This window comes from Gavia stellata, chromosome 12, assembly GCF_030936135.1.
Source record: "Gavia stellata isolate bGavSte3 chromosome 12, bGavSte3.hap2, whole genome shotgun sequence".
In the NCBI taxonomy this organism is placed as follows: domain Eukaryota; kingdom Metazoa; phylum Chordata; class Aves; order Gaviiformes; family Gaviidae; genus Gavia; species Gavia stellata.
Window position 1 is genome coordinate 25,312,053 of NC_082605.1, and position 24,065 is coordinate 25,336,117.

A 24,065-nucleotide genomic window follows, 5' to 3' on the forward strand; every position below is an offset into this window, starting at 1 on the left:
GGTGCATTCAGACTTTAAGATAGCTGTCCAAATAGCTGATAGGAAAAGATTGTACTGTATAATGTATTACAGTTTTTCCCCAAGGTACCAATGTGTAGTGCTGTTGTAATGTGCAGTACTGACATGCTTCTAAGCAACAGCTTAGCAATTAGCATGCCACAGGTGGCTCTGTTTCACTATTGTTTTACTGAATTTGATAAATTAGCGTGTAATCCAGGGGAACTTTTGGGTGGGGGTGAGATACCAGAATAAAGTGGGGTTTTTTTTGTTTGTTTGTTTGTTCATAGCATTGGAAAACCTTAAAGAATTCACCCTGTTAAATTGACTATTTGGCTTTATGATTTTTTTTTTGTGTAAAAGTAGGCACACATGCTAGTATGGGTATAAACATAGTACATGAAAGACACAGGGTTTTATCTTTACCTCCATGCAGTATTTTGTGTGTTATTGTTTCTTCAGGAGAAAAGATTGCAGTGCCTTTCATTTAGTGGCATTAAAGAACGAGAATGGCTGATGGAATCTCTTATTCGTTATATTAAAGTAATTGGAGGACCTCCAGGAAGAGAAGGCCTTTTAGTTGGTCTAAAGAATGGTCAGGTAAAACATCATGTCTGGTATGTGTATTTTCACTGGAAATAAAATCTGTTCTATGCTCTTAGGGGGAGACCTTAGAAGCAGCACACTGTTTTACAACCTAGAATTTTATTTGACAGTCTCATCTTGTGATTAAAAACTAATTACTTCTATCTTTCACATTCTTGGGCTGTAAGATTCATACAGACATGTTTAACTTTTCCTAATAACTTGCAGACTTTAGACACAACTGACAAAAAAGGAGCTGTTGGTGAATTGAGAGAGGGTTTGTCTTTAGTGGGGGTTGGTGGGTAGGGGTGTGTGTGTACACATCTCCTGATGACTACTTGTGAAGGTGTGAGTGTTCTAGAGGTGAAATGGCTGTATATTTCACAAGCCAGTCAGCAGCTGAAAATTTCAAACTGGAGCCCAGAGGTATTGATATAGAGAACAGGCAATAGAGAGGAAGTTGAGATCCTTTGTGTCTTCTGTATCTATGATATATATTCCTGTAGTATTATATTAATGTAATTTTTTAACTAGCGGAGCATTAAAAAATCCAGGATGTGTAGCATATGATTTATTTGTATAGGCTTGCAACCTTAGAGTATGTTGTGGAAACAAGTCGTTTTAAGATACCTCAAACTGAAAGCATTTCCTTAATTTTAATGGACAATTTATCTCTGCAAAAAAATTGCAATTGCATGCTTTAAACAGCATTAAAGTTTGTACCTGCTATGCTATTTCTAGTTTTAGGAACAAAAATGGATGGACTGACTTTGTTTTCAAATGTCTAGATTCTGAAGATATTTGTTGATAATGTCTTTGCAATTGTCCTGCTGAAGCAATCCACAGCTGTGCGCTGTCTGGATATGAGTGCATCCCGAAACAAGCTGGCAGTGGTTGATGAAAACGATACATGCCTTGTATATGATATTCACACCAAAGAGTTGTTGTTTCAGGTAAAATTCAGGTGGTTTTGTTTTGTTTTTAAAAAAAAGGGGGGGGGAGGCAGGAAGTGATTTGGCGCACAGAACATACAAGAAGTGTTGCTGTGCAGAAATTCATATATAACTGTCATTTAATCCATTAATCACACTTTGTAGGATTTAATTGTGATCTATTTCTCTATCTAAACTACCCTTTTAGAGGTGGTAGACAAGGAATTAGAAGACAGGAGATATGTGTGAGCAACAGCTGAATAAAGAGCACTTAAGCATGTGACCTTTTCCGTTTAATTTAAAGTTCTGTCCTGGTTCCCTTTGAAGCATTACAGTTAATGAGCATTTTGGCTTTATCATTAGTACGAGCAGAATTAAAGCCTAAACTTCTTTGTTTGTCGTGTATTCCCAGACTATAAAATGAATAATGATAATTCTCTCTTCGTTGGCAGTTTAGCAGTCACTCTAAGGGTTCGCTCATTAATGGTGATGAAACGTTTTCAGAGAACACTGGTTAGAAAGTATGAAGTGCTGCAAAGATAGGGTCTGTAACTTTCTTCTTGTAACGGACAGAAAAATGATCAATTAAATGTGCTAGCTAACTAACAGTGTATTACTGTGGCATTTTATATTATGTTCTACAGTTTGATACTATAGATCATTAGTAAATGCAAAACAAAGGAAAGACAATTACAGCTGCTTATTAAAATGTAAAATATGTCCCTGTAAATCTGTTTAGGAATATACTAGGCTTTAGGATATTACAAACATAAATAGTGTGTGTGTGTGTGTACACACTCAGGCTATAATAGGTCAAACATTCTAGCTGAAGGATGCATATTTCTTAGGAAAGATGATGTGATTGCATCTGTTGTAATCATCAGTTATTTTGCTCGTTAGGAACCCAATGCTAATAGTGTGGCTTGGAATACACAGTGTGAGGATATGCTTTGCTTTTCTGGAGGGGGTTACCTCAATATCAAAGCTAGTAACTTCCCTGTCCATCAGCAAAAACTTCAAGGCTTTGTTGTGGGTTACAATGGCTCCAAGATCTTCTGTCTTCATGTTTTTTCTATGTCAGCTGTTGAAGTTCCACAGGTAATCCTTTAATCTCATTAAATGTTGCTTTACATCTCATAAACATCAATGTTTAAGAAGTGAAGAAGCTTTTCTGAGACTTACTCGTATTCCATTATCAAAATGATTGCAGTTCACCCTTTCTTCATCGTTATTTAAGTTATATTGTGTGATCTATTTTATTTTTGTTTATTTGGCATTAATTAAGCTAACTCCCTTTTTGCTGTTGTTGATTGTTGTTTCTAATTCTCCCTTTCTACTTGCAAATGCACATAATCTAAAAGCAAATATGAAGATATGGTGCGGGTGTTACCTCTTACTGTATTTTTACTGTAGTCTCTCTCTATACCTTTTCTCAAGTTGTAATTTCATTTTTTCTTATATCAAATACTGTCTTATTGTTGCTTCATCTAGATGTGTTTAGGCAATGTTTAAGCTATATATTTTAGTCCGAAAGTATAGTACGTGTGTAGGTTTTTTGATATTCTAAATTTAGAGATTGCCTTCCACAAAATGCTATTTTCTGCATTATGGGAAGCAATGAAAGAGTCTAAAACAGTCCAAGAAACAAAACAAAAAAAGGAAAAGGAAAAAAAAAAGATTTTGACTTACGCATCCAAGTGTGGACAGGATTTGAAACGGAGTCAGTGCAGGTGGCGAAAGTGCCATGTGCTTTTATTAACTAATGGTTACCTGTGTTACAGACCCCTGTCTGTTCCTTTGAAGCATTACACGGATCCTTAATTAGGCTGTGAGTTGCCCAGCGTGGTTGACAGCCATGAGATCGACCAGGCCTAGTATACTCTTCGTCCGGCTTTGGCATGCTGTAGGCACCAGTTATGCCACAAAATTGCTGTGAAGTATCACAGAGGCAGCTTTTTCAAAGCTAGGCTTTTGGAGGGAGGGAGTACCAAAAAGTATACAATTTTCAGATAAATTGATAAAAATAACATAGAAATCAATCTGCATACTGTCTTTGGTTGCAAACCCACAGTTAAAGGTAATCTAGCTGTGGTGCTCTCTGTTCATTCAAAGGGTTCGAGCTGTAGCTGCAGATCCTGAGCCTTTGTCTGCATCAGCCTGCAGTTGACTGTTTTTAATTCCCTTTTAGGGCAGGTCCTTGAGGTCAGTGTCTTTTGGGCTTAATCGTTGCAGTCTTGGTAAAACTGGTTGACACAGAAGGGTTACTTACTCAGGATACCTCTTCCTGTTGTGTCTGAATATTTCCAGGGATGCTTCACACTGGGCTGTTGTGCCACTTTTTGTGCTTTTAGCCTTTGAGAACAAACTACCCACTCCTTTGTTCTGCTTCCATAGCATTAAAAAAAAAAAGCTCCTTGTACATAATATTTAGCATGTTCAATGCTCAGAAGAATTCACATTCTTAACTACTTTCTAATATGCAAGGAACTGAAGATTTCAAGATGGATGAGTTTGGAATATAATTAACCCACCTTGTCTAAAGATATAATAATAATCACCCCAGAATGTTGCTCTGTCTCTTATACAAAACCCATACATTTATTCTCTGTGGAGCTTGTAATGGTTGTGATTGGAATATATTTTTTTCCCCGATGTATGTAGATAATTTCACTAATATATCTCAGTATTATGCTTTCTAATACCTGTTTTTCAATGGAAATCCTCAGTCTGCACCCATGTATCAATATCTGGAACGAAAAATGTTTAAAGAAGCCTATCAAATTGCGTGTTTAGGAGTAACTGATACTGACTGGAAAGAACTGGCCATGGAAGCCTTGGAAGGGCTGGAGTTTGAAACTGCTAAAAAGGTAAAGCAGATATTTACTTATTTAGCAGAAAGCTTAGTTTATATATTTTTATATATAGTGTGTATAATGTACGTTTTATGGCTGGAATACAAAATGGTGTTCCTGGGTTACTGTCTTGCTTGTCTTTAGTGTATATGTTATTCCACATACCAAAGAAAATGTTGGTTTGTTATATACTCAAGAGCTTGAGATGAGGTTTTAAACTGAAATCGAATTTATCGCTCTGGATAAATGCCATGTTCTAAATCAAAGTGTTAAATGCAAACAAAATGGTTTCTTTCATCCACTGGAAAACGCGTTAGTGAATTTGAGGGAAACAGAAGTGGGAAGTTGTTCAGTAGTGCTGCTGACCACCGGGTGGCAGCAAAGAATGCCTTAGCTGACTTCTTTTTTTGCCCCCCCCCCCCCCCCCTTCCCCAACGCTATAAACCTATTCTTTTTTTTTTTCCCTAAGTATTTAGTATAACCTCAGTTCAAATGTGGAGGTTTCATATTCTTTGTTATTTACAGACTAATGTTCTTTGAAGGCAATGGATATAATAATTTTAGTCATTTTGTGTCTGGAATGCCTTGGGTTTGGGAGTGGTCTATAAATGGGCATATACTGAAGAACAGAGTTTTCTCTGGCATAAAATACTTCCCTATTTTCTTTCACCACCTTTTTCTCAAATAAGAGAGGGCGAACTGAGTTCAATGTCATGAATATTGTATGAAAGAAAACATTCTAAAAATATGCAGGGAATGGCCTGTGATGATAGGCATCTTTTTAATATCAGATTTTTTTTACAGGAAATTAAATGCTTCATTTTTCTTTCTTTCTTAAGTGGAGGCATCAGAATAATTCCAGTTTCATAGATGGCTTTATGCAAATATATATTCTTAAAAAGAAGTTTTCAGTGCCTCCTTGGAATTTTAAAGTAGTGCCCTCTTAGAATTAGAGCGGATTAATTTGAACAAAAGCAGCTTCTTGACATTAAAGGCTTTCATAGTTCCTAGTCCCATCTGGCGTAAGCAGAATATTCTATGTCCTCTTAAGCATCAGTTTGGTTAGAAGTCTTGAATGTGTGGTCTAAAGAGTTAAATATCTATTTTTTGATGCATGTCAAGAATAAGTGCTAAGCTGCTGTAACTCGCACGTGACTTTGCCACTTGAGACTTTGGGTTGCACATTTATCTCCATTTTCAAAAGATGTTACACTGTCTTGCAGTACTTTTATCGTCTTCTTATGTCCTTTCCTCTCCCTGAGCTACTTCCATACTGAATTTTCAGAATGGTATAAAAACTATAAGCATATGCAGTATGCCTTGGCAATACAATCAATTATATGTTCTACCTTGTAATAGTTTCCTTAAATTTCCTTGTCTGTATCATGGCTTACATCAAAATGGAAAAGCTATGAAATAGCCAGAATAGAAGTATGTAGTATTTTAAATGTAACTTTGTATTTCTTGGGGGACTGACATATGTACACCTAGTAGTCCCTGCCGTTGCTGTTTATTTTCAGTGATAAGCTGTTTGGATTGTACCCTTGTCGTCTTTACTGTAATGTCTGAGGGGCCCCAGTTGTAGTCAGAGTCTATCAGGTTAAGGACTACACGAACACAAACCTCAGCATATTTCTGTCTGTCCTGTTTACATGAAGACAGCTTGATTTATGCGTAACAATATTCTGTTGATTTTTTTTTTTTCTGGCTTTTTCAAGTTGATTATTCTTTTTCCTTTTCAATAGGCATTTACCAGGGTACGAGACCTTAGATATTTAGAATTGATCAGCAGCATAGAGGTAAGAGAATGTTAAAGACAGTGTATTTTCTTACACTTAGTAGTATACCAAAATCAGTACTTTCTGTTTTGGAGGGACTTTTGTTCGGATAGTGCTTCTGACAGTAGGAGATGTGTTTAGACTGAAAAATCCTGCTTAGCAGAGATGACTCAATATGACAGTCATATGACTGCAACTTCACGGGGAAAAAAAAAAGGGGGATGTGGGACAACGAGAACTTATGAAACTGTCTTCAGGAAAACTGGAATAATGTTCAATAGCCAATTAATAATCGGTAGAATACTACTGTGCTAACAGAGCTTAGTACAGTACACTTCATAAACATGAGTTAATTAAGCCTTTCCTTACCCCCTGGAGGTAGGTAATTACTTACTATCTCCTCTTTGCAGAGCCAGAAACAGGCCCAGAGAAATAAAATGACAAACTCAAGGTCTCCTGACAAGTCTGTGGCAACTGGAAATAGAATTTGGCATTCCTTGCTTCCATACTGTGCTCTAATCACTAGTTCTTATTCTTTTCACGCTTCTTGATAGAATTTCACTAGACAATAACTGTCTGTCATGAGCACATTAAAAGACATGGCATGTCCTTCTACAAAGATTGCATGATAATGCTTGGTTTAAAGATCTGTGTTGAGATGGCATAAAGGGAATTCTTCTTTCTCACCCTAAAAAGATTTACACCTTCTCTGAAAGAATACATTCCTTGTCTTCCATTTCTGCAGAGCTGTCCTGGTTCTGTCAAAACACCTGTTGGTTGCAGTTAACTTTTCTTGGTGTCTAACATGGGACAAAGTTCTGCATTAGGACACCCCCCCACCCCACCCCGTTTTTGTTTTGGGCTTTTTTGCCTTTAAAGGGTAGATAGGTAGGCGAGAGCATTCTCTCACCACTACTAACCTTTCTTTTCCACACATACTTCTCCAGATCTGCATCTGTTGAGGGTATTCTGGAATTGTCATGTTATATTCTGTTTAATGGGAAAGATTCCCTTTGTAAATAGGCGTAAACTTACTTTCAGACTTCTTGAAAATGCTCCTGAAGTGAGAGTTCTATATCACTGCTTACTCTTGCTTGTGGTGTATCGGATTCCTTTTAAGGCTTGTAAGGGTGTAACTAAGCACACATGTGCCATTATTATGATGGTTTTCTCTCAGTAATGACACATTTTTTTCTAATTGATGACAGCAGGAAACATAATTGGCAGGTCTCTGTATCTGGCAAGAGTCTGAAGTCTTTAAAAAGTTGTGTAACAATTCCTCTGATTACTCTTTTAACCAAGGTTTTAAAGGGAATTTTCAACACCAGTCCAGTATCAGCCTAGTCAATAAGCGTGACCAGAAGGAGTGATGGCTGAGTCTCCTTTGGCAGTAGAGAATTGAATTTGTATGCTCATAGAATGCTTTTCCCCTTTTGTGCCGTTTTCTTTAAATTAAATTCACATCTATGCATTTCCATATGAGGTGGGCTAATAGTAATAATTTTATCCAAAGCAGGATAGTAATGTGTTTCCAAGATACAGGATAAATATAAACGTACATGTTAAAACGCACGCACGTATGCACGTGTATGTGCATATATATGGCATTGGTCCCTTGAAGTCAGTGTACCTCTATGGGTCTGATTCATGTAAAGGGTTTCTCTGTGGTACTGCACACACTTTGCCTCTGTGGTCCCTTCCCACACAATAGGGGTGAGCAGTTCCAATTAGCAGGAGAGTATGTACAGGTGCTCTGGAAGCAATTGCTGCCTACCTGAAATCATGAGCTCTTGCATGTGAGGACAGTAGTGGTGACACTGTTATTTATTCAGAGGCAGGTTAACATACTCTTTGAATCTGCTTATTGCCAGCAATTATTTTCATGTTTGTCGTCCCACCCGCACATATTGTTAATTTAGCCAAATTATATGCTAGTGAGTTTCTACAGGAGAAAATAAGGAACCCATCAGATATCTTTTTTTAAAATAGCATAGCATAATGATAGTGTGTGTTCATTTTCCTCTGTGAAATCAAGAGAAGTGATTTTTCATCACTTTGGTTTGTATAGTGACATTTAATTTTCCTCTTCCTAATTTTAATTAAGAAGGGATTTAATCCTTTAATTATAAATTCACCAGAAATGTAGGAGAGGCGTAATTATCATATCCTGTTACAGGTTTTTATTAACAGTTAAAATCTAAGCCTGAAAATCTAATTCTTCAGTGGCTATTTCTCACCTAGGTCCTGATCATCTAGAATATTTTCTACATCTCTTCCATTTTTTTTTTTTCCCAGGAGCGGAAGAAGCATGGAGAGAACAACAATGAACTATTCCTAGCAGATGTTTATGCCTACCAGGGAAAATTCCATGAGGCAGCAAAGTTGTACAAAAAAAGTGGACATGAAAACCTAGCTCTCGATATGTACTCTGATTTATGCATGTTTGACTATGCAAAGGTAATAGTTTGCAACTATTTATTTGCAACTATATGCAACTGAATATTTAAATGCGGAAAGTATGATCCTACAAAAGGATTAGATGAAATGTGGGCTTTGAATTCCAACTTTATTTTCTTAGTTAATTAGTTGAAAGCCATTTCACTCCCGATAAGCCAATGAACATCTTCTGTGTCTAGGTGTAATGGTAGCGTTTTTCTTCAGAGTCTGCTACTGAGGTAGCAGATTGTGTTTTGTATAGTCTCAAATGTGTCCATGGAATTCATGGCTTTTCAGTGGGTTTTTTTGTTGGACACCACCAAAGGTGATGCTTTCATTGTGATTATATAGTATTATCCATAGTAATTTTCCTTTTTTTAAAAACTAAAAATCTTGGTTTATGACTGTTTCTTCCCCATTATCTTGCTCGAGTCCCTTTTTTCTTTTGTCTTCCAAGGATAATAAGGTAGTACACAGGCAAAGTGGAGGTGAGTGCACCATGCATTTAATTCACTTCCGTGTTATAATAAAAATATTTTTATTTCATAGTTTGAACTTAAGTAGGTATGTTAGTTCTATATTAATATATTTTATAAAGTGTATAATATACTAACCTAGTATATTTTTGTTTACTAGAGAATTTTCTTCCAAAGATTCAGTATGTCTTGGCTTTTTTTTTAAACTCTGTTTCCATGTAGAAATAAATTGAATATGGCTTTAAAAAGTGATGTTTTTATATGGTGATAAGAAAGCATTACTTGGCTTTTAAGTCATCTATGGTGTTTTCTTATCAAAATCCCTGAGAATGCATGCACTGTTTAGTCTCATTCATCACTCATCAGAGCCTTATTCTGCCCAATACGGGACAAAGACTTTACCATGACATGCATATAAACTGTTCTAGCATAGATTCCACAAATTGTGCTACAGAGAGATCTTTTTCTTCCAAGAGCTTAATATAAATACTTCGGGGCTTTGCTGATGCAAGTCTGACTTCCACTATTTTTGGCTGATGAGTCTTTGTTAGCTTCAGTGTTTTGGCTCCTCTTGAACATAAATGTAATTCATAGATGAAAATTTTCCCATAAGTCTTCGTAAGAATCTTTTAATTCTTGGCCGTAGTAATGTCTATATTTAACTAGCACAGAGCAAAAGGTCTTGTGTCTCCTATCCTTGAGAGTAACTCCATGCAGAGGAAATTAAAGGTACTTCATAGCATATGAAGGAAGCTTCTTGTGCAGGGAGTACACAATACATGGAAGAATATGTAACACCCCCCCTCCCCTTGTTTGCCAGTTATTTTTCCAAGGACAGATATATGGGGGCTGGGGTGTTTTTGTGTAGGGTTTTTTGTTGTTGTTGTTTTTTTAATGCTGCCAGAATTATGCAAAGGGACTCTTACAGAATCCGGTATCTTGTGCTTGACTTTGATTAGCTCTGGCTAGAGAGTCCAGACTGGAGGCAGAGGTCAGGAAGTCCTTTGATATGTGGTCATAGGCTTGTTATCGCAGTACCAGATCACAAATTACTGAGAACTCACAAAAACCTCTTTATACTTTAGGAAGCTGAGCTTTTGATTTTGGGCTTATTTTGGTGACCTAAGCTGGAAAACAAGTTGTGTCAAAGACATTGTTCAACTTGATTCTTTCACTTCAGTTTTTCATATTCAAAGATTATCATGACATCTTTATAGTTATTCACTTGAATCAGGGCTGTGTTGCAGAAGATAATTCTAGAGCAAAATCCTACGTGGAGCTCATCTGAGAGCTAACAAAGACATGGGGAATAGTTCTGTACCTGTTGACTGGCTGCGTCAGGGAAACTGATGAATTGTGGTAGTGGAACAGATCTGTTGTGTGGGTGCTTTTTGTGGGGGTTTTTTGCCTGTTTGTTGTTCTGCTTTTTTTAAACCTCAATCAGAATTTACCAGAAAAACAGAGGATAGGGTGATTTTTCTACTGTCTTCTCACCTTTCCATTTCTCCTCTGTTCTAATTTTTCATTTGATAGAAGCTGTTTCAATGGACAGTAGCCTGTTCTGTTAACAGCCCTTAATCGATATTCTGGTGTTGAAGTACTTTTTTTTTTTTTTCTTTTCTCCTGCTGTATGATGTTAACAGATGTGAACTATATGGTGCCAGGGCTTTGGTATTGGCAGAAGAAGCTGAACAAACTATTAGAAATATTTCCAAAATGGCCATCATCACAGTATCCAGGCTTGGTGTTTCCATTCCTTGCAGAAGTCCAACCAGTAGTTCAGAGTCGCTCACTTTTGAGCAGCTGTCATTCTGTCCTTATAAAATAACTTCTTTGATATATTGTAACATAATTATGAAGTGTCTTTGCAGAAACGAAATTTCAGCCTTTGATTTGTGGCTGGGCATGCTGATGCTAACATATGATTAAATGGGTATACAATTGTTAACTAAGCATGGGGTGGGGCTGGGTCATCTTTGAGAATGAAACTGTACCTTCTTGGCTTGCAAAAGAAAATCTGAAACTTGGAATGGATCTACTACACTTTTTGAGATTAGTACTACTTTGTTTTGAAAAGGCATGTTCCTGAAAAGCATGTTGAAATCGTAATTTGTATCCACTTAAATAGGCTCAACAGAGAGCAAGCTTTCCAAGAAATCAAGTGGGGATGTATTTATTACCTATGAGGCACCTGTATCATCTGTCTCCTGGCCCTCCCAGAATATCCCACTTTTTTTTTAATTGAAAACTGTCTAAATGGGACACTTGCCATTGTTTCCTACCAAACACTGGGGCCTCATAATTGCTGAAGGCTGGATCAGTTCATGTTGCTCTGTATGCAGTATTTCTTTTCTTAGGAGACATAACGATATTCATTAAAAAAGCCTTCATGTATTTTGGAATTTGGACTGTAACAATGTTTGTGACCAGAAGGCAATGCAAACTTTTGTGTTGTACTATTACAGGATTTTCTGGGATCTGGAGACCCCAAAGACACAAAGATGCTAATAAAAAAACAAGCAGATTGGGCCAAGAATATCAATGAACCAAAAGCAGCAGTGGAAATGTACCTGTCTGCAGGCGAGCACATGAAGGCCATAGAAATCAGTGGAGACCATGGCTGGGTTGATATGTAGGTTTTAGTTCTATCTCGGAGATAATGCATAATGAAAACTGAAATGAGTTATTATGAATTCTGCATAATTTTAAAATAAGACCAAATGTGTTTGGTATGTGCCTTTTGTTTATATCAGATTGAGTATTTGAAACACATCTGCAATGAAAAATGTTTTAAAAGTTACATATGTTTAGAGGGTAGGGACATAAATAAGTTACGAAAATAAATGCATTACAACAGTAAAGAGAATGAACGGGGTTTATCTGTAGTATGAGACTGTCTTCTAAAATATGCATGTCTTTAAGCTTTTCAGAGTAATCATCACAGCAGTGCTTATATGTGATAGTCTATTTCTGTTGTTTTAAGCTGTTAAGGATAATCATCTAGTGGGTAGAGAAGACAACTGGAGCACAGAATACCTAGAAATTCTGGGTCTACTCCTCTCACTGGTCAAATTCTCCTTGATTTGCAATAGGTGACATTTTGGGTCGTTGCGGAGTTGCCGTAAGATCTTGGACAGGTCACTCAGCCTTCCCTTGCCTCAGTTTTACTGTGTGGCAGAGGGGGGTAATGTTTATTCAGGCATCTTTTGTTTAGGTCAGTGTTGACGAAGTGTGTTCTATGTCACTTAGTTATGTAGGACCTACTCCCTCCCTCTGTCTTCATGACTGTGCAAAGAGTCTGAGATACAGAATTACACGTATGAGTAAAGATTGAAGGAATGGGTTTCGAGTTTGTAAAAGGAAAAAAAAAGAATTTGAAATGTTTATTGAAAACTGAAACAGTGTTGCATGGTACTACTATTATGATATTTATTAAATAATAACTTATTAAAGGTGAAGTTATTACAATAATTAAACAAAAGGCAAAACAACAAGGCAGAACCTGAAACATCTGGCTTCTTTTTACTGGGTCTAGGTTAATTGAAATCGCTCGAAAACTGGATAAAGCTGAGCGTGAGCCTTTGTCAAAATGTGCCTTCTATTTTAAGAAACTTGATAACCCTGGCTATGCAGCAGAAACCTACATGAAGGTTGGTGACCTGAAAGCATTGGTCCATCTCCATGTAGAGACTCATCGCTGGGAAGAAGTAAGTGTGCCCTTGATGTCTGTGTTTAAAACCACTACTTCTTATTGTCTCTGGTTGCAAGAAAGGAGACAAATGTCTGGCTCTCGCACCACTGCAGTGAAGGGAGAGGCAGGGAGGGAGGGAGGCTTTTGTAGAATGTGATTCAAAGTATTTAAGTTAATTTTGTATGCTCAGTGTTTCTTTGGTGGTGGTTTTGGTTTTGTTTTTCTTTTTTTTTTTCTATTTCGTTTCCTGGCTGAATATTTCTTGGTCTCACTTCTGAGCACCTTTTTTGCCTGTTGAGTTACAGTTGCCCACTTCCTATGGTAATCCATGGAATGCTTCTAGTCCATCAGAAAGAATAAATAGTAATTATATCATGGGAAATTCTGTTTTGAACTGTATTTTTGATTTGGACACACCCAAGTGACAATACCATACATACAATTTAGATCTGATGAATGTGTGCTGTGTTAGTGTGGACGCCACTCAGTAAGTGGATTTACGCTTCTGATTAGGTAAAGTTCCGACTTCACTGGGTTTTTCCATAAAAACATGCGGCTGCCAGTACCACCCACTTCACAGCTGGGGTTCACCATTAATTTTGTTCTTGTTTCTTCACATTAAGCTTTTGATAGGTGTAGTTTCTTAAAGAAATGTTTTCAAACTGCTACAGTTGACAACTCCCCTCCCCCAGTTATATGGGTGCTTTGGAAAATTGTAGACTTAGTCCTCTATTGACTAGTGAGCGAGTTTAGAAAGTGAATCTAAACTGCATTTATGGTGTTACTTCAATTTCTTTAGAAGATATATTCAGTAAAAGTAAAAATATTTTTTGGTCTCTTGCTGTGAAATCTACTAAATTTCCTAGATAATCACTTTCAAGTTTCTCTGTTTCAATGACCAGACTCTTAACTATGCTTAGCTTATTTTCTTTTGTTGTTGATTGCTTTTTATTTTAAAATACATAGTTTCATACTGGAGAAAATAGGGATTACACTCTCTGTTCTGTGTATGTATTTTTATTGTGAATTTACTTAGAGCTAAAGGATTGATACCATGGAATTTTCTATACCCTTTAACTGTTTAAATCATGCAGTGCTTTAAAAATGAAATTTTTATTTACCTCAGGCATTTGCTTTGAGTGAAAAGCATCCTGAATTCAAAGATGATGTCTATGTCCCTTATGCTCAGTGGCTAGCAGAGAATGATAGATTTGAAGAAGCCCAAAAAGGTAAGAATGTCACTGACAGATCACTAGTTACTTGACATTTACTCCATATTTTTCCAATACACAATATGCAGTCTCTGCCCTGTAGTTTCTTATCAGTGGGATTCAAAACCAAATTGAATCTGTGTTTTCATACTGGTCTTAAAGTAGCTGGAAGTCTCCTTATTTGATAAGGAGGTGTATCTATCTAAATCTATCAGATTTGAAATGGGATGGATCTATCAAAGATGATGGCATCTAAATACAGGTCCAGATTCTGAGTGTGGCATGTGGCAACAGTATTTGGTGTATAATCTGAACTGTCTTTATTAATATTTTTATCCCAATAGAATTCAAAATATGGTGTCCAACTTATAAACCTGAGTGGAAAGCATAGTTTTTCCTTCTATTTAGGTAATGTTGGGTTTGTACAAGTAAAATTTTCCTGTTTCTTTAAGAATTTTCATGTATTTTGTTAGGCTTATAAAATTACCTATAGAACTGTCAATCTTCCATCATGTGGACAGGCTTCAAAATTTAGTTCATAAATTGTTCCAGGGACAAGGACATGTTGAAGCAAGCTCCATGTGGAGCCAGCATGTTTTTAGTATAGTTACTTTTCTCAGGTGCAGCTCCATGTGACTGTTGCATCTGCTGTTTCCAGAGCCAGCTCAGATCTAAGTGTATAATTGCATTTGCTTATAAGGGCCAAGGTAGTGAACATGCCAGACATGCTCTGCCTCTACACAGAAGTAGTTTGTGTGTCTCAGCACCAAAACTTTGAGCACTTGGTTTTAGGACAGTTCGGTAGTTTGCACATGGAACTGTGTGAATACAGGTACATTGTTCCCAGTTTGTTCCACAAAGCTCTATGCTGCCCTGACTCAGCAAATATAAATGCCCCAGAACTGGGTGAGCTAGAGATCATTGGGTAGCTACATGAGAATTTGGTTATATCTGAGCTAGCTGAAGTCAGGAGGCAATCGTGCTGTGGGGTTGAGGGTTTTTTTGGGGTTGGTCCCCCCCATCCCCATTACCCTATATGAAGACTGTGTTTGCCAAGTACATGTTTACCAAGTGAGAATTCGGGATCTTACTTTATACTGGCTTCTGAGCATCAAATAAATAAATGCTGTTAACAAATAACAGAAGGATGTAGTAAATGTGGTACTCTTTCAAAATATTCAGCATTACAAACCAGAGCACTAACTTCAAACATTGATTTATTGACATTGTGAATGAAGTTGTGATTTGCAGTGTTTAGATTGCCATTGTTTGTATTAGAGGTCTAATCATCATAGCATTTCTGCTCTTTTCTATATTTAGAAAAAAGCAACCAGCGTTGTAGAAAATCTATGTGCTCAAGAGCTGCTGAGACAGTGCAAAAGCCACAAAGTACCTACAGATGCTTCTCATGTTCCATTAGTGTCGCTGCTTTCAAGGAGAAAAATACCAGTGTATAATCCTTTTTATCCTGCCCTGGATAGACTATTTGATATTGGCTGAATAGACTGCTCTTAATTTAAAAACATTAATTTCAGTTAATTGATATAATCGCACTGTAAAATCTTCTTTGTTTTGGCCGCCTTTGTAGCATTTCACAAGGCTGGCAGGCAGAGTGAAGCTGTAAGAGTGCTGGAGCAGCTAACACACAATGCTGTGGTTGAAAGCCGATTTAACGATGCAGCCTACTATTACTGGATGCTTTCCATGCAGTGTTTAGATATAGCCCAAGGTAAGTAACTGAAAGGAAGTTTATATTTGTTACCTTCTTGTGCAATTGTGATATCATTGCTGCAACTACTTCACTGTTGTGTGGCTTTGTTTTGGTTTGATTTTTTTTTTTAATGCTGTGCATAACTCTGGCTAGTGCTATTTTTGTAGTCCCCCTGGTTTTCCCATGTGCTTATTTAAAACAAATAAGCAGAACAACAACATCAGCATGCATAGGCCTCCTTTTGAAATCTGCAATCAAAATCGTGTCTCCTGGGACCATGTATCCTCATGTACCTTTCTACTTTAACACACTTTAACCCTCCAATCACTTCTCTAGTTAAAGTACTAGTAAGTAAAAGATGATCTTGGAGTGTAAGGTACATGTAGTATTTGAACATAGGTTGGAGAGGTACTTTACGAATTATTTCTGCCAGCAGAGATAAAACTGATTTTTCATTAGCTATCATCTTGTCTTCTGAATGTATTTCACTGGGAGAGAGGTGGAGCCAGTAGTTAATAGGTGTAATTTAGTAATAATGAATACAAAAGATTGATGATACTGCCTTTTGCCTGGTGCTGTAAGTACCTTTTGGTTTTTTTAGTTTATCTGATGCATGACAGTGCTGATCTGTTACCCCTCAGATATTTTATAGGCCTGCAAACTTTTCCAATTGGCTTAGCAGTGTATTTAATATTTATGAAATAAATGTTTCAAAACTCATTTTATTTGTAAACTCTGAAGTTATGGATGAGGTTTCCGGTGATGCATACCTGCTATTTTCTACCTTTAATTAAGCTATAGCCTCTAGCTATGTTAAAACCATTGCCTTAACTGTTTTGTGTTTTACTATGCTTGGTTTAGACCAGAAATTTGCTTAGAAAAATGGCATGTCTGTATAATGTGTGGTTTGCACAGGTAGATGGGACACACTTGAATGGGTACATACCTCTTTTGGAAGTGCTGGCACTAAAATCGTAGTATGCTGTTTTCTTCCAGCTGAGTCTCATAAACTCATCTTGGAGACTTACACTAATGCCTTTACCTCCTGCAGTGAATGAACAACAGAAGACTGAAATGTTACAGAAGTTTCATCACTTCCAGCATTTGGCAGAAGTTTACCATGTCTATCACTCGATTCAAAGATACACTGTAAGATATTCCCTTTAGAAGTTGTGTATGTATGCTTCCTGGGCATTTTTCTTTAGGGAGTCCAGAAATAACTAGGAATAATTAATGACTTTTCAGGCAATTAAATATTGAGTGTAGATTAGTAATACTATGTAAAACTTTATTTATTTCTTTAACTTTATTATACAGTGTTCTGCTGTACTGTACAAGAACTTCTGTTGCCTTAGTTCCTAAAAACTGCAGTGCAGCTTTAGCAGATCTGTGCTTGTCTCAGGGTGGGTAGAAGATACGACGATGACTGACTTCCCACCCCCTGCCCTTTTTTGTTAGCTATATTTGTTTGGTTCCACTCGGACCTGAGCCTCTGGTCCTACACAGGCTATGGTTGGCTTTTCCTTTAATCATGGGAAAACAAGACTGAACAGAAGAGGCACTCTAGCTCAGGGATTCCCGCAATGCGGTATGTGTATCGGTAGTGATGTGTGTAAACTACTCCAAAATGATAAGCAGTCATGAGTGAGGAGCTCCTGCTACTTCCAGCAATTATAGTAACGTTACCGCCACTGTTGGTGAAAATATCTGTTGTAAAACATTTGAGAACCCTTGATCAATGCCCTTGCCCAAAAGAAGACTCCATGTGCTATGGAGGTCTTTGCTCGTCAGACTACTTCAGACTCTACAGTGGTGGAGACTCCACGCTATTGCTGGCCAGTCTGCCTTCATTTTTAAATAGCCTGTTAAAGATTCTGTTTTGGCTACATGGATCTCTTCTGTCTTTTTCTGCATGTGGCAGGCGTGAGCTTTGGTGATAAAGACATGCAAAATCCACTTGCTATATTCTGTCAGCACCTCTTCTTCTTTTTGCAACTGTATGAAAGAAACACAGTGCTTGAGATGCCTAGTGCTGTGATGCTTAGTGATACGAGTTGTTGATTTTCCAGCTTAGAAATATGTGTCTGTATTTTTAATACTGCAGGAGGAGCCTTTCAGTTTCCACTTGCCTGAAACCCTCTTCAATATTTCCAGGTTTCTGCTTCACAGCTTAACAAAGGAGACTCCTTTGGGGATCTCAAAAGTGTATCCTTCCAATACAGTACAAAATCAGGAGTTACCTTGTGAGATACATGAAACAAATAATTGATGTTGATCCACAATGCAGAGATCTCCTGTAGGGTATCTTCAGTTTCAGCTGTTGGTTATAGTTAATGGAAGCTGACTTATGTCCCTAAGGAAACAATCAGCATCTTCAAACCTTTGTGTGTTTAACTGCGCTACCTATTTTTTTTAAATAGTTTTGGAGAGCTGTACAAATCAACTACCGTGTAATTCTCAAAACCACCCACCCAGTCCAGTTGTATCACCTTTGTCAGAGAAGCAAGTTCTACGATACCAGTCACTGCAACAGGATGTTGGCTCTGAATCTTGACAGTGTTGTTGCGAGGAGACTGAACTGAGATAGGAGCTGGGGGGGGCCCGGAACAGGAGCTTTTTGCTTCACATGAGGCTGGTATAGCTGTGTAGTGTCTGTCAGGCGAACATTTGCACAGCTTTGTTAGTGCATATTGCATCTTTGGAGAGCACTTCATAAACCCTCTGTGTGAATCCTGTGGAAATGCATCGGACTGTAAAAGATAACAAGAAGGGTCACTGGATGCCACAGGGAGGCCTGATTTTCTTGTTTTCACTTAATTTATGGCTTTGGATGGGATGTTAGCTTTCCTTTTCATAAGTTCCTCACTTATAAAAGTATAGTGTTTCATAAAGTCTTTGATAATGTGCCTTGTGATCAGTAGCTTTCTAAACAGCAGTTACTGTTATACACTGATGAAGGGGAAAGACAACACTTGGCCAATGATGCAGAGCATATGCTTTATTTCTAATAAGATCGTGTGTATTTAGTTGGTGTCTGTGTGTTGCTGGTGTTGTAAGGTTTTTTTCTTTGTTTTTTTTTGGCCGGGGGAAAATCCATTCACCCTAAAATTACTGAAATTTTGTAAATGGAGTGAGAATATTTAACCAAAGCAATGTTTATGTAGGGTCATTTCCTTATCTTGCTAATAACTGCTCACAGACATTTTGATAGTCCTTTCACACTTGTTTTTAAATGGAGTTATGTAAATCAATTTCTCTTGTTAAAGCCTGTTGAAAGTACTGGTGTTGGATATACTTCATTGCACAACTTCTCTGATTAGAAAGAATATTGCAGTTTTTCCTAAATGCCATATGTATTTTTATTCCTTAATTAAATTACAGCAATACATTATTTGCCCTTGCAAAACAGAGTAAAGCTCTTGGTGCATATAAACTGGCTCGTCATGCCTATGACAAGTTACAGGGACTGCAGATCCCAGCTAGGTTCCAGAAATCAATTGAGCTGGGCAGCCTGACAATCCGATCCAAGCCATTCCATGACAGTGAAGTAAGTTGTACTGTGTTTCATGTTAATCATTAATATGTGGCCTAATCCAAGAATCTGAGTTGCTGTATGCACAAAAAAAAATCCGAAATATATTATACATAGCTCTAAGATATAATTATATTTCAGCTGGAAACACAGTCCTTTTATTGTTATTCTTCAGGTCAGACTTCCTTTTGCTCCTGAGAACAAATTAAAATCAGTCCTTTCTTTATGGGCAGCTTCCATCCTCCCTCTCCTGTCTTGCATCTACCTTCCTCTCTGCCTATTAATTCTTTCAAGCCTTTTTCTTCCCGATCCACATGCAATTACTCCACAGTCTTTGTCTCTCTCTGCAGCTGGAGGTCACTTTCATTTGTCCCACACCTAGCACTCCTTCCCTCCTCCCCCTATCCCTCGAATGACCTTCCTTCCTTAAGTCTTACTTTAACACCTTTTCTTCTTTAACTGAAGTCTGACTTTCTGCAGTGTTCTATAAAGCCACGTCTCATGGAGTACTCACTAAAAATAAATTGTATTGTGCAAGTGAACATGCACCTGGCCACCTGAAATAATGGAAACACAATCTTAAGAACTGCCTAAAATAACTGTGCTCTTGAAGAGAGATGAATTAATTGGAGAACTTAAATTTGACCAAACCTTACAGCAAAAAACTTCGCTTCGGTAACCTTTTCTTCGACTTCTTTTGTCACTGTGTATTTGATGCAGAATTCTGCTTATGTTACTGCAAAGGCAAGGAGAAAATTTAATTCTTAGAGTGGTGAAGACAGCTATTTTTGATGTGAAAACTTGCTGGTTTATTGAAAAGGGAAAGCATTTTCAGATGTTAAAGGATCTGATTTGACAGCAGTATTTCTCCAGATTAGTGCTGATATAATATCAGTGGTGTAAACCTAAGGAGCCCAATTTAATTGAAAACAAAGAGTTCAGGATGTGCTGATCTATTTATAATTACTGTGCTCTCTATGTGTATTCGCAGGAGCTTGTGCCCTTGTGTTATAGGTGCTCTACCAACAACCCTTTGCTAAATAACTTGGGGAACGTCTGCATTAACTGCAGACAACCTTTCGTCTTCTCTGCTTCCTCCTATGGTGCGTTGGAATATCACATTTGGTTGTGCTTTTCAAGTAGATAAATGTTAACTGAACAGAGTAGGGTAGTACTTAATTCGTTCTCTCTGCAGTGTTATTTGGACAAACAGATCTTTCCTTTTCATGTTGTTAGACTTGACTAAGTGGCTGCCTCTTGTCCCAGGGATAGTTGGATTTCATTGCACGATAGCAGCAGCAGTAAAGCATTGCTTTGTTATGAGACACTGAATGTATAAAGCGTTTCATTAATCCTTTGGGAAGCTGAGAGGGTTTTGATTTGTTTTAATATTATTTTATTTAACTCGCTTCATGAGAACATGTGGGCAGAACACCACCATCATAGAAGCCAGGGGGTATTAATTTCTTAAGGGGCACAGTGTCTTCTAGGAGGCATTTTCTGAATTCTTGAAGGTCAAATGCTCCTTGCTTTTCACACCCCTTTAGAAGTACTGCATCTGGTTGAGTTCTATTTGGAAGATGGCATCACAGATGAAGAAGCTGTAGCTCTCATTGATCTGGAAGCTCCAAGATTGAATAAAAGGGAAAATAAATGGCAAGAGATGATGAGTGATCGTATCCTTTTGATTAAAATTGTTTTCCAGTCCTTTTCTTAGGGGGAAAAAAGCAACAATTTTGAATTTTTTTTCCCCCCCTTAGGTTTAAAATTTTCTTTTTGTCATATGACTGATGTGAGTACAATTGCATTGTGTTTCCTCTTCAAGTTAGTATAACAACCAAAGTGATGTTTTGACTAAACCTAATACTTTCATAAAGCTTCTTCATCAGGAAAATTTGTTTCTAATCGTGTAAAATTTTTTTTTAACAATGGAACGCCATGCTTTATCTCTTCTGTTTTAACTACTTTCTGTAAAGAATGGGGAGAATCTGAAGTGTGTTATTCACTTCCAATAACCGCTTGCTTTAGAGGCTGCCTTCTCTTAGCCCAGGGAAACCAGCATGGACTTTCTTCATAACCATTCTTGTTGGAATCTGTTTTGTAATGCTTTGGCATCCAGAGCTCCCTGTTGCTCTGGGGGCCATATAATACTAGGTGCAGAGTAATGCACAAGAAAACACAACCTCTGACTAAAGCTGCTCAAAATGTAATAGGTTGCTTCATTTGCTTTTTGTCTTCTGTCAGAAGGGGACAGAGAGGGAAAGAAGGCAGAGCTGACGTCATACTTTGTTGTGAACAGCTTTGCTATTCTACAGCAGCTGCAATGATAAATTTCCCCAGTCACTGTGAATCACAGCAAGCCCTTCTCTAGTACTTTCTATAATAATCTAGGCACTGTAGCAGTTTGAGAATACTCTGACCCTCTGGAGTAACAAGGATACCAGTCCTGCTGGTACGCTTTCATATTTATTCTATGAGTGCTAGCTACTGTGAGGACAGCTAACTTTATAGGGACTGTGTTTCTTCCTTAAGAAATGCATCTAGATGCACAGAGTTTGAGGCTTGATGACCATACAGATATTGTTGAAGATGATGATCCCTTTACAGCAAAACTGAGCTTTGAGGTAAGAGCCTTTCCTGTATCTTCCAGTTGTTTCTTTCTTGCTACCAACAGAAATGGATAGAAAATTTTAACCTACAATCCATGCCGCTCTTCTGGTGTGACTGTGTAACAAAGACTACCACAAGAGAGATAACAAAGCAGGGGACTGGAAGAGAGGGATGGAACTTGAGAAGGAAAGGGATTTACCAGTTAACTCTTCTCTTGAAGGGGAAGGGTGGGGGTGGGGGGAGCCAAACCACAAAATAATAAAGATCTTAAAGTAAACGTTCCTGGAATTTGGTTTTATCATCATAAAATGATACAATGGGGCTGTCCTCCATGGTATTTCTGTGTCTAGGCAGTATACCTATAAAACAATCGTTACTGTGAGGTTTTAATAAAGACTGTGGGCATGGGTGTTATTTACAAGGAAATATGTTAAAATGAATAATGGAAGTTCACAGAAACCAAGTTAGAGATGTGGCTGGATGCTGCTGTCGCTGAATGTATTGATAAAACCGACTGAGTTTGGTGGGACTAGACTCAGGCCAATTCTATGTTAGCTTTTTCTACTGAATTTTACTTTGTTTCTTACAAGATCTTACTAATCCTCAAAGGGCTTTGCAGTTGGTAACAGTAATTCTTTCTAAACCTGCTCTCCTGCAGCAAGGAGGCTCAGAATTTGTTCCAGTGATCGTGAATCGTGCTGTTCTCCAGTCAATGAGCCGGAGGGACGTCCTGATTAAACGCTGGCCAAAGCCATTGCGGTGGCAGTATTACCGTTCCCTGCTACCAGATGCCTCCATTACCATGTGTCCATCATGTTTTCAGGTAGTGTTTTCATGGAGAGGTTTATAAAACAAAACAAAAAAAACCCCGCCAAACCCTACTGTGAGAGCGCTGTGACTGAAACAATTCTAATCATTGAAACCTCATACTTTAAAATGTATTCAACAAATTCCTGAATGATGTAGAGACAGAGAAGGCAATGAAAACCAAAAAATAAGCTGTGTGATGCACACAGGAACAGCTGCTGTCTGAAAACTTTGAGGTAGCTAAATTTGAGAAGTTGCACGGACAGCAAGTCAGAGCCTCTCAAGCAAACCTTGGCTGAACAACAAATGCTGATCTGTATTTATTTCTTTTTGCTCTCTCTCTCTGACTTTCAGCCTGGTCTAGCAGGGAAAATCAGTCAGTAACTAAGTTAGCTTGTGGTTCAGTCCCTCTCCCTCTCCTTCCTCTCTCAGGAATGGCTTTTTGAAATACTGGAATTCAGTCACGTTTGCTTACACAAAACTGTCTAATTTTTGTCCTTCCTTCTGCAAAAGTAATTAATTGGTTTGTGCCTCTTCAGCAACGTTGGCAGTGGTCTGCGAAATGCTTGCTGCTCTATTCCACGTTACAGCTCTCTCAAGCAATTGAAAGTAAGAGGACCAATTCTCTTGTGATGGTAGCTTCAGAATGTCTGTGCCATGGACAAGCCATTGAGCTCAGTTTGCATTTTCTTTGAGTTAGTCACAGGCTAACTTGTCCCTAAATCTGTTCCTAATTAACAGATGTTTCATACTGAAGACTATGAGCTTCTCGTACTCCAGCATAACTGTTGTCCATTCTGTCGACGGAGAATAGATGAGTCAAACCCATGAAGAAAAACAATCTTATACCTCAACTGACAGACCTCCCTATTGGCTTGGCAAAACACTTCTTAGATTCATAGAGTTTTCCTAACAACTTAGTTAAGTCATCTTGTTCCATTTTGTACATAGGAGTGGAAATGAGTTGAAGAAATGTAACTGTTTTTTTTAAAATGAAAATGTCTGTTGTTTGTGAATGTCCTCTACATTTCCCAGGCAAGGAGCTAAAGTGCCACAGATTTTTAAAAGAATGTTTCTAGGGTCCAGTTCAGCCTTGAGTAAATCGTTATTTTTACTTCAACTTGTGTTAGGACTTGATTTGCTCCTTAATATATACCCGTTATTGACAGATCTTCAAATAAATGGGACTATTTTTCACTACTCTTTGTCTTGTAATTTGCTATAATGCTGCTGCTTCTGAGCTTGTATTTTTTTTTTCTTTTTATTCCATTTATGCAAGAACAGCATTAGAGTTTAGAGCTCTTAAAGTGTGATCTTAAGAGTTACACTGGTCTTGGCATCAAGGACCATCACTCACAGCCACACTGAGTGGAGGGCGCTCAAAGCTTTTAATCTGTATAGAACTTAGCCTTGTTAAAATGCAAAATGCCAGGTTGTGCATGGAAGC

At 37.8% G+C, this 24,065-nt stretch overlaps 1 protein-coding gene across 6 annotated transcripts in view; it reads left to right on the forward strand.

Annotated features, from left to right (window-relative positions):
- Positions 1–23,788, forward strand: part of IFT122 (intraflagellar transport 122) — a 33,670-nt gene extending 9,882 nt beyond the window's left edge. For 3 of the 6 annotated variants that reach the window (XM_059823520.1, XM_059823522.1, XM_059823525.1), the window contains 18 exons: positions 460–597; positions 1,371–1,535; positions 2,415–2,612; positions 4,241–4,381; positions 6,112–6,165; positions 8,440–8,601; positions 11,522–11,688; positions 12,592–12,763; positions 13,874–13,976; positions 15,547–15,687; positions 16,721–16,818; positions 17,774–17,874; positions 19,051–19,216; positions 20,193–20,304; positions 20,749–20,877; positions 21,746–21,825; positions 22,470–22,634; positions 23,360–23,788. In XM_059823520.1, coding sequence (XP_059679503.1) covers positions 460–597; positions 1,371–1,535; positions 2,415–2,612; positions 4,241–4,381; positions 6,112–6,165; positions 8,440–8,601; positions 11,522–11,688; positions 12,592–12,763; positions 13,874–13,976; positions 15,547–15,687; positions 16,721–16,818; positions 17,774–17,874; positions 19,051–19,216; positions 20,193–20,304; positions 20,749–20,877; positions 21,746–21,825; positions 22,470–22,634; positions 23,360–23,449 — 2,382 coding nt within the window. In that variant the 3' untranslated portion in view covers positions 23,450–23,788. The remainder of the gene's footprint in view (positions 1–459; positions 598–1,370; positions 1,536–2,414; positions 2,613–4,240; positions 4,382–6,111; positions 6,166–8,439; positions 8,602–11,521; positions 11,689–12,591; positions 12,764–13,873; positions 13,977–15,546; positions 15,688–16,720; positions 16,819–17,773; positions 17,875–19,050; positions 19,217–20,192; positions 20,305–20,748; positions 20,878–21,745; positions 21,826–22,469; positions 22,635–23,359) is intronic. The other 3 variants (XM_059823521.1, XM_059823524.1, XM_059823526.1) reach the window with 1 other exon arrangement.
- The last annotated feature ends 277 nt before the right edge of the window (positions 23,789–24,065 follow it).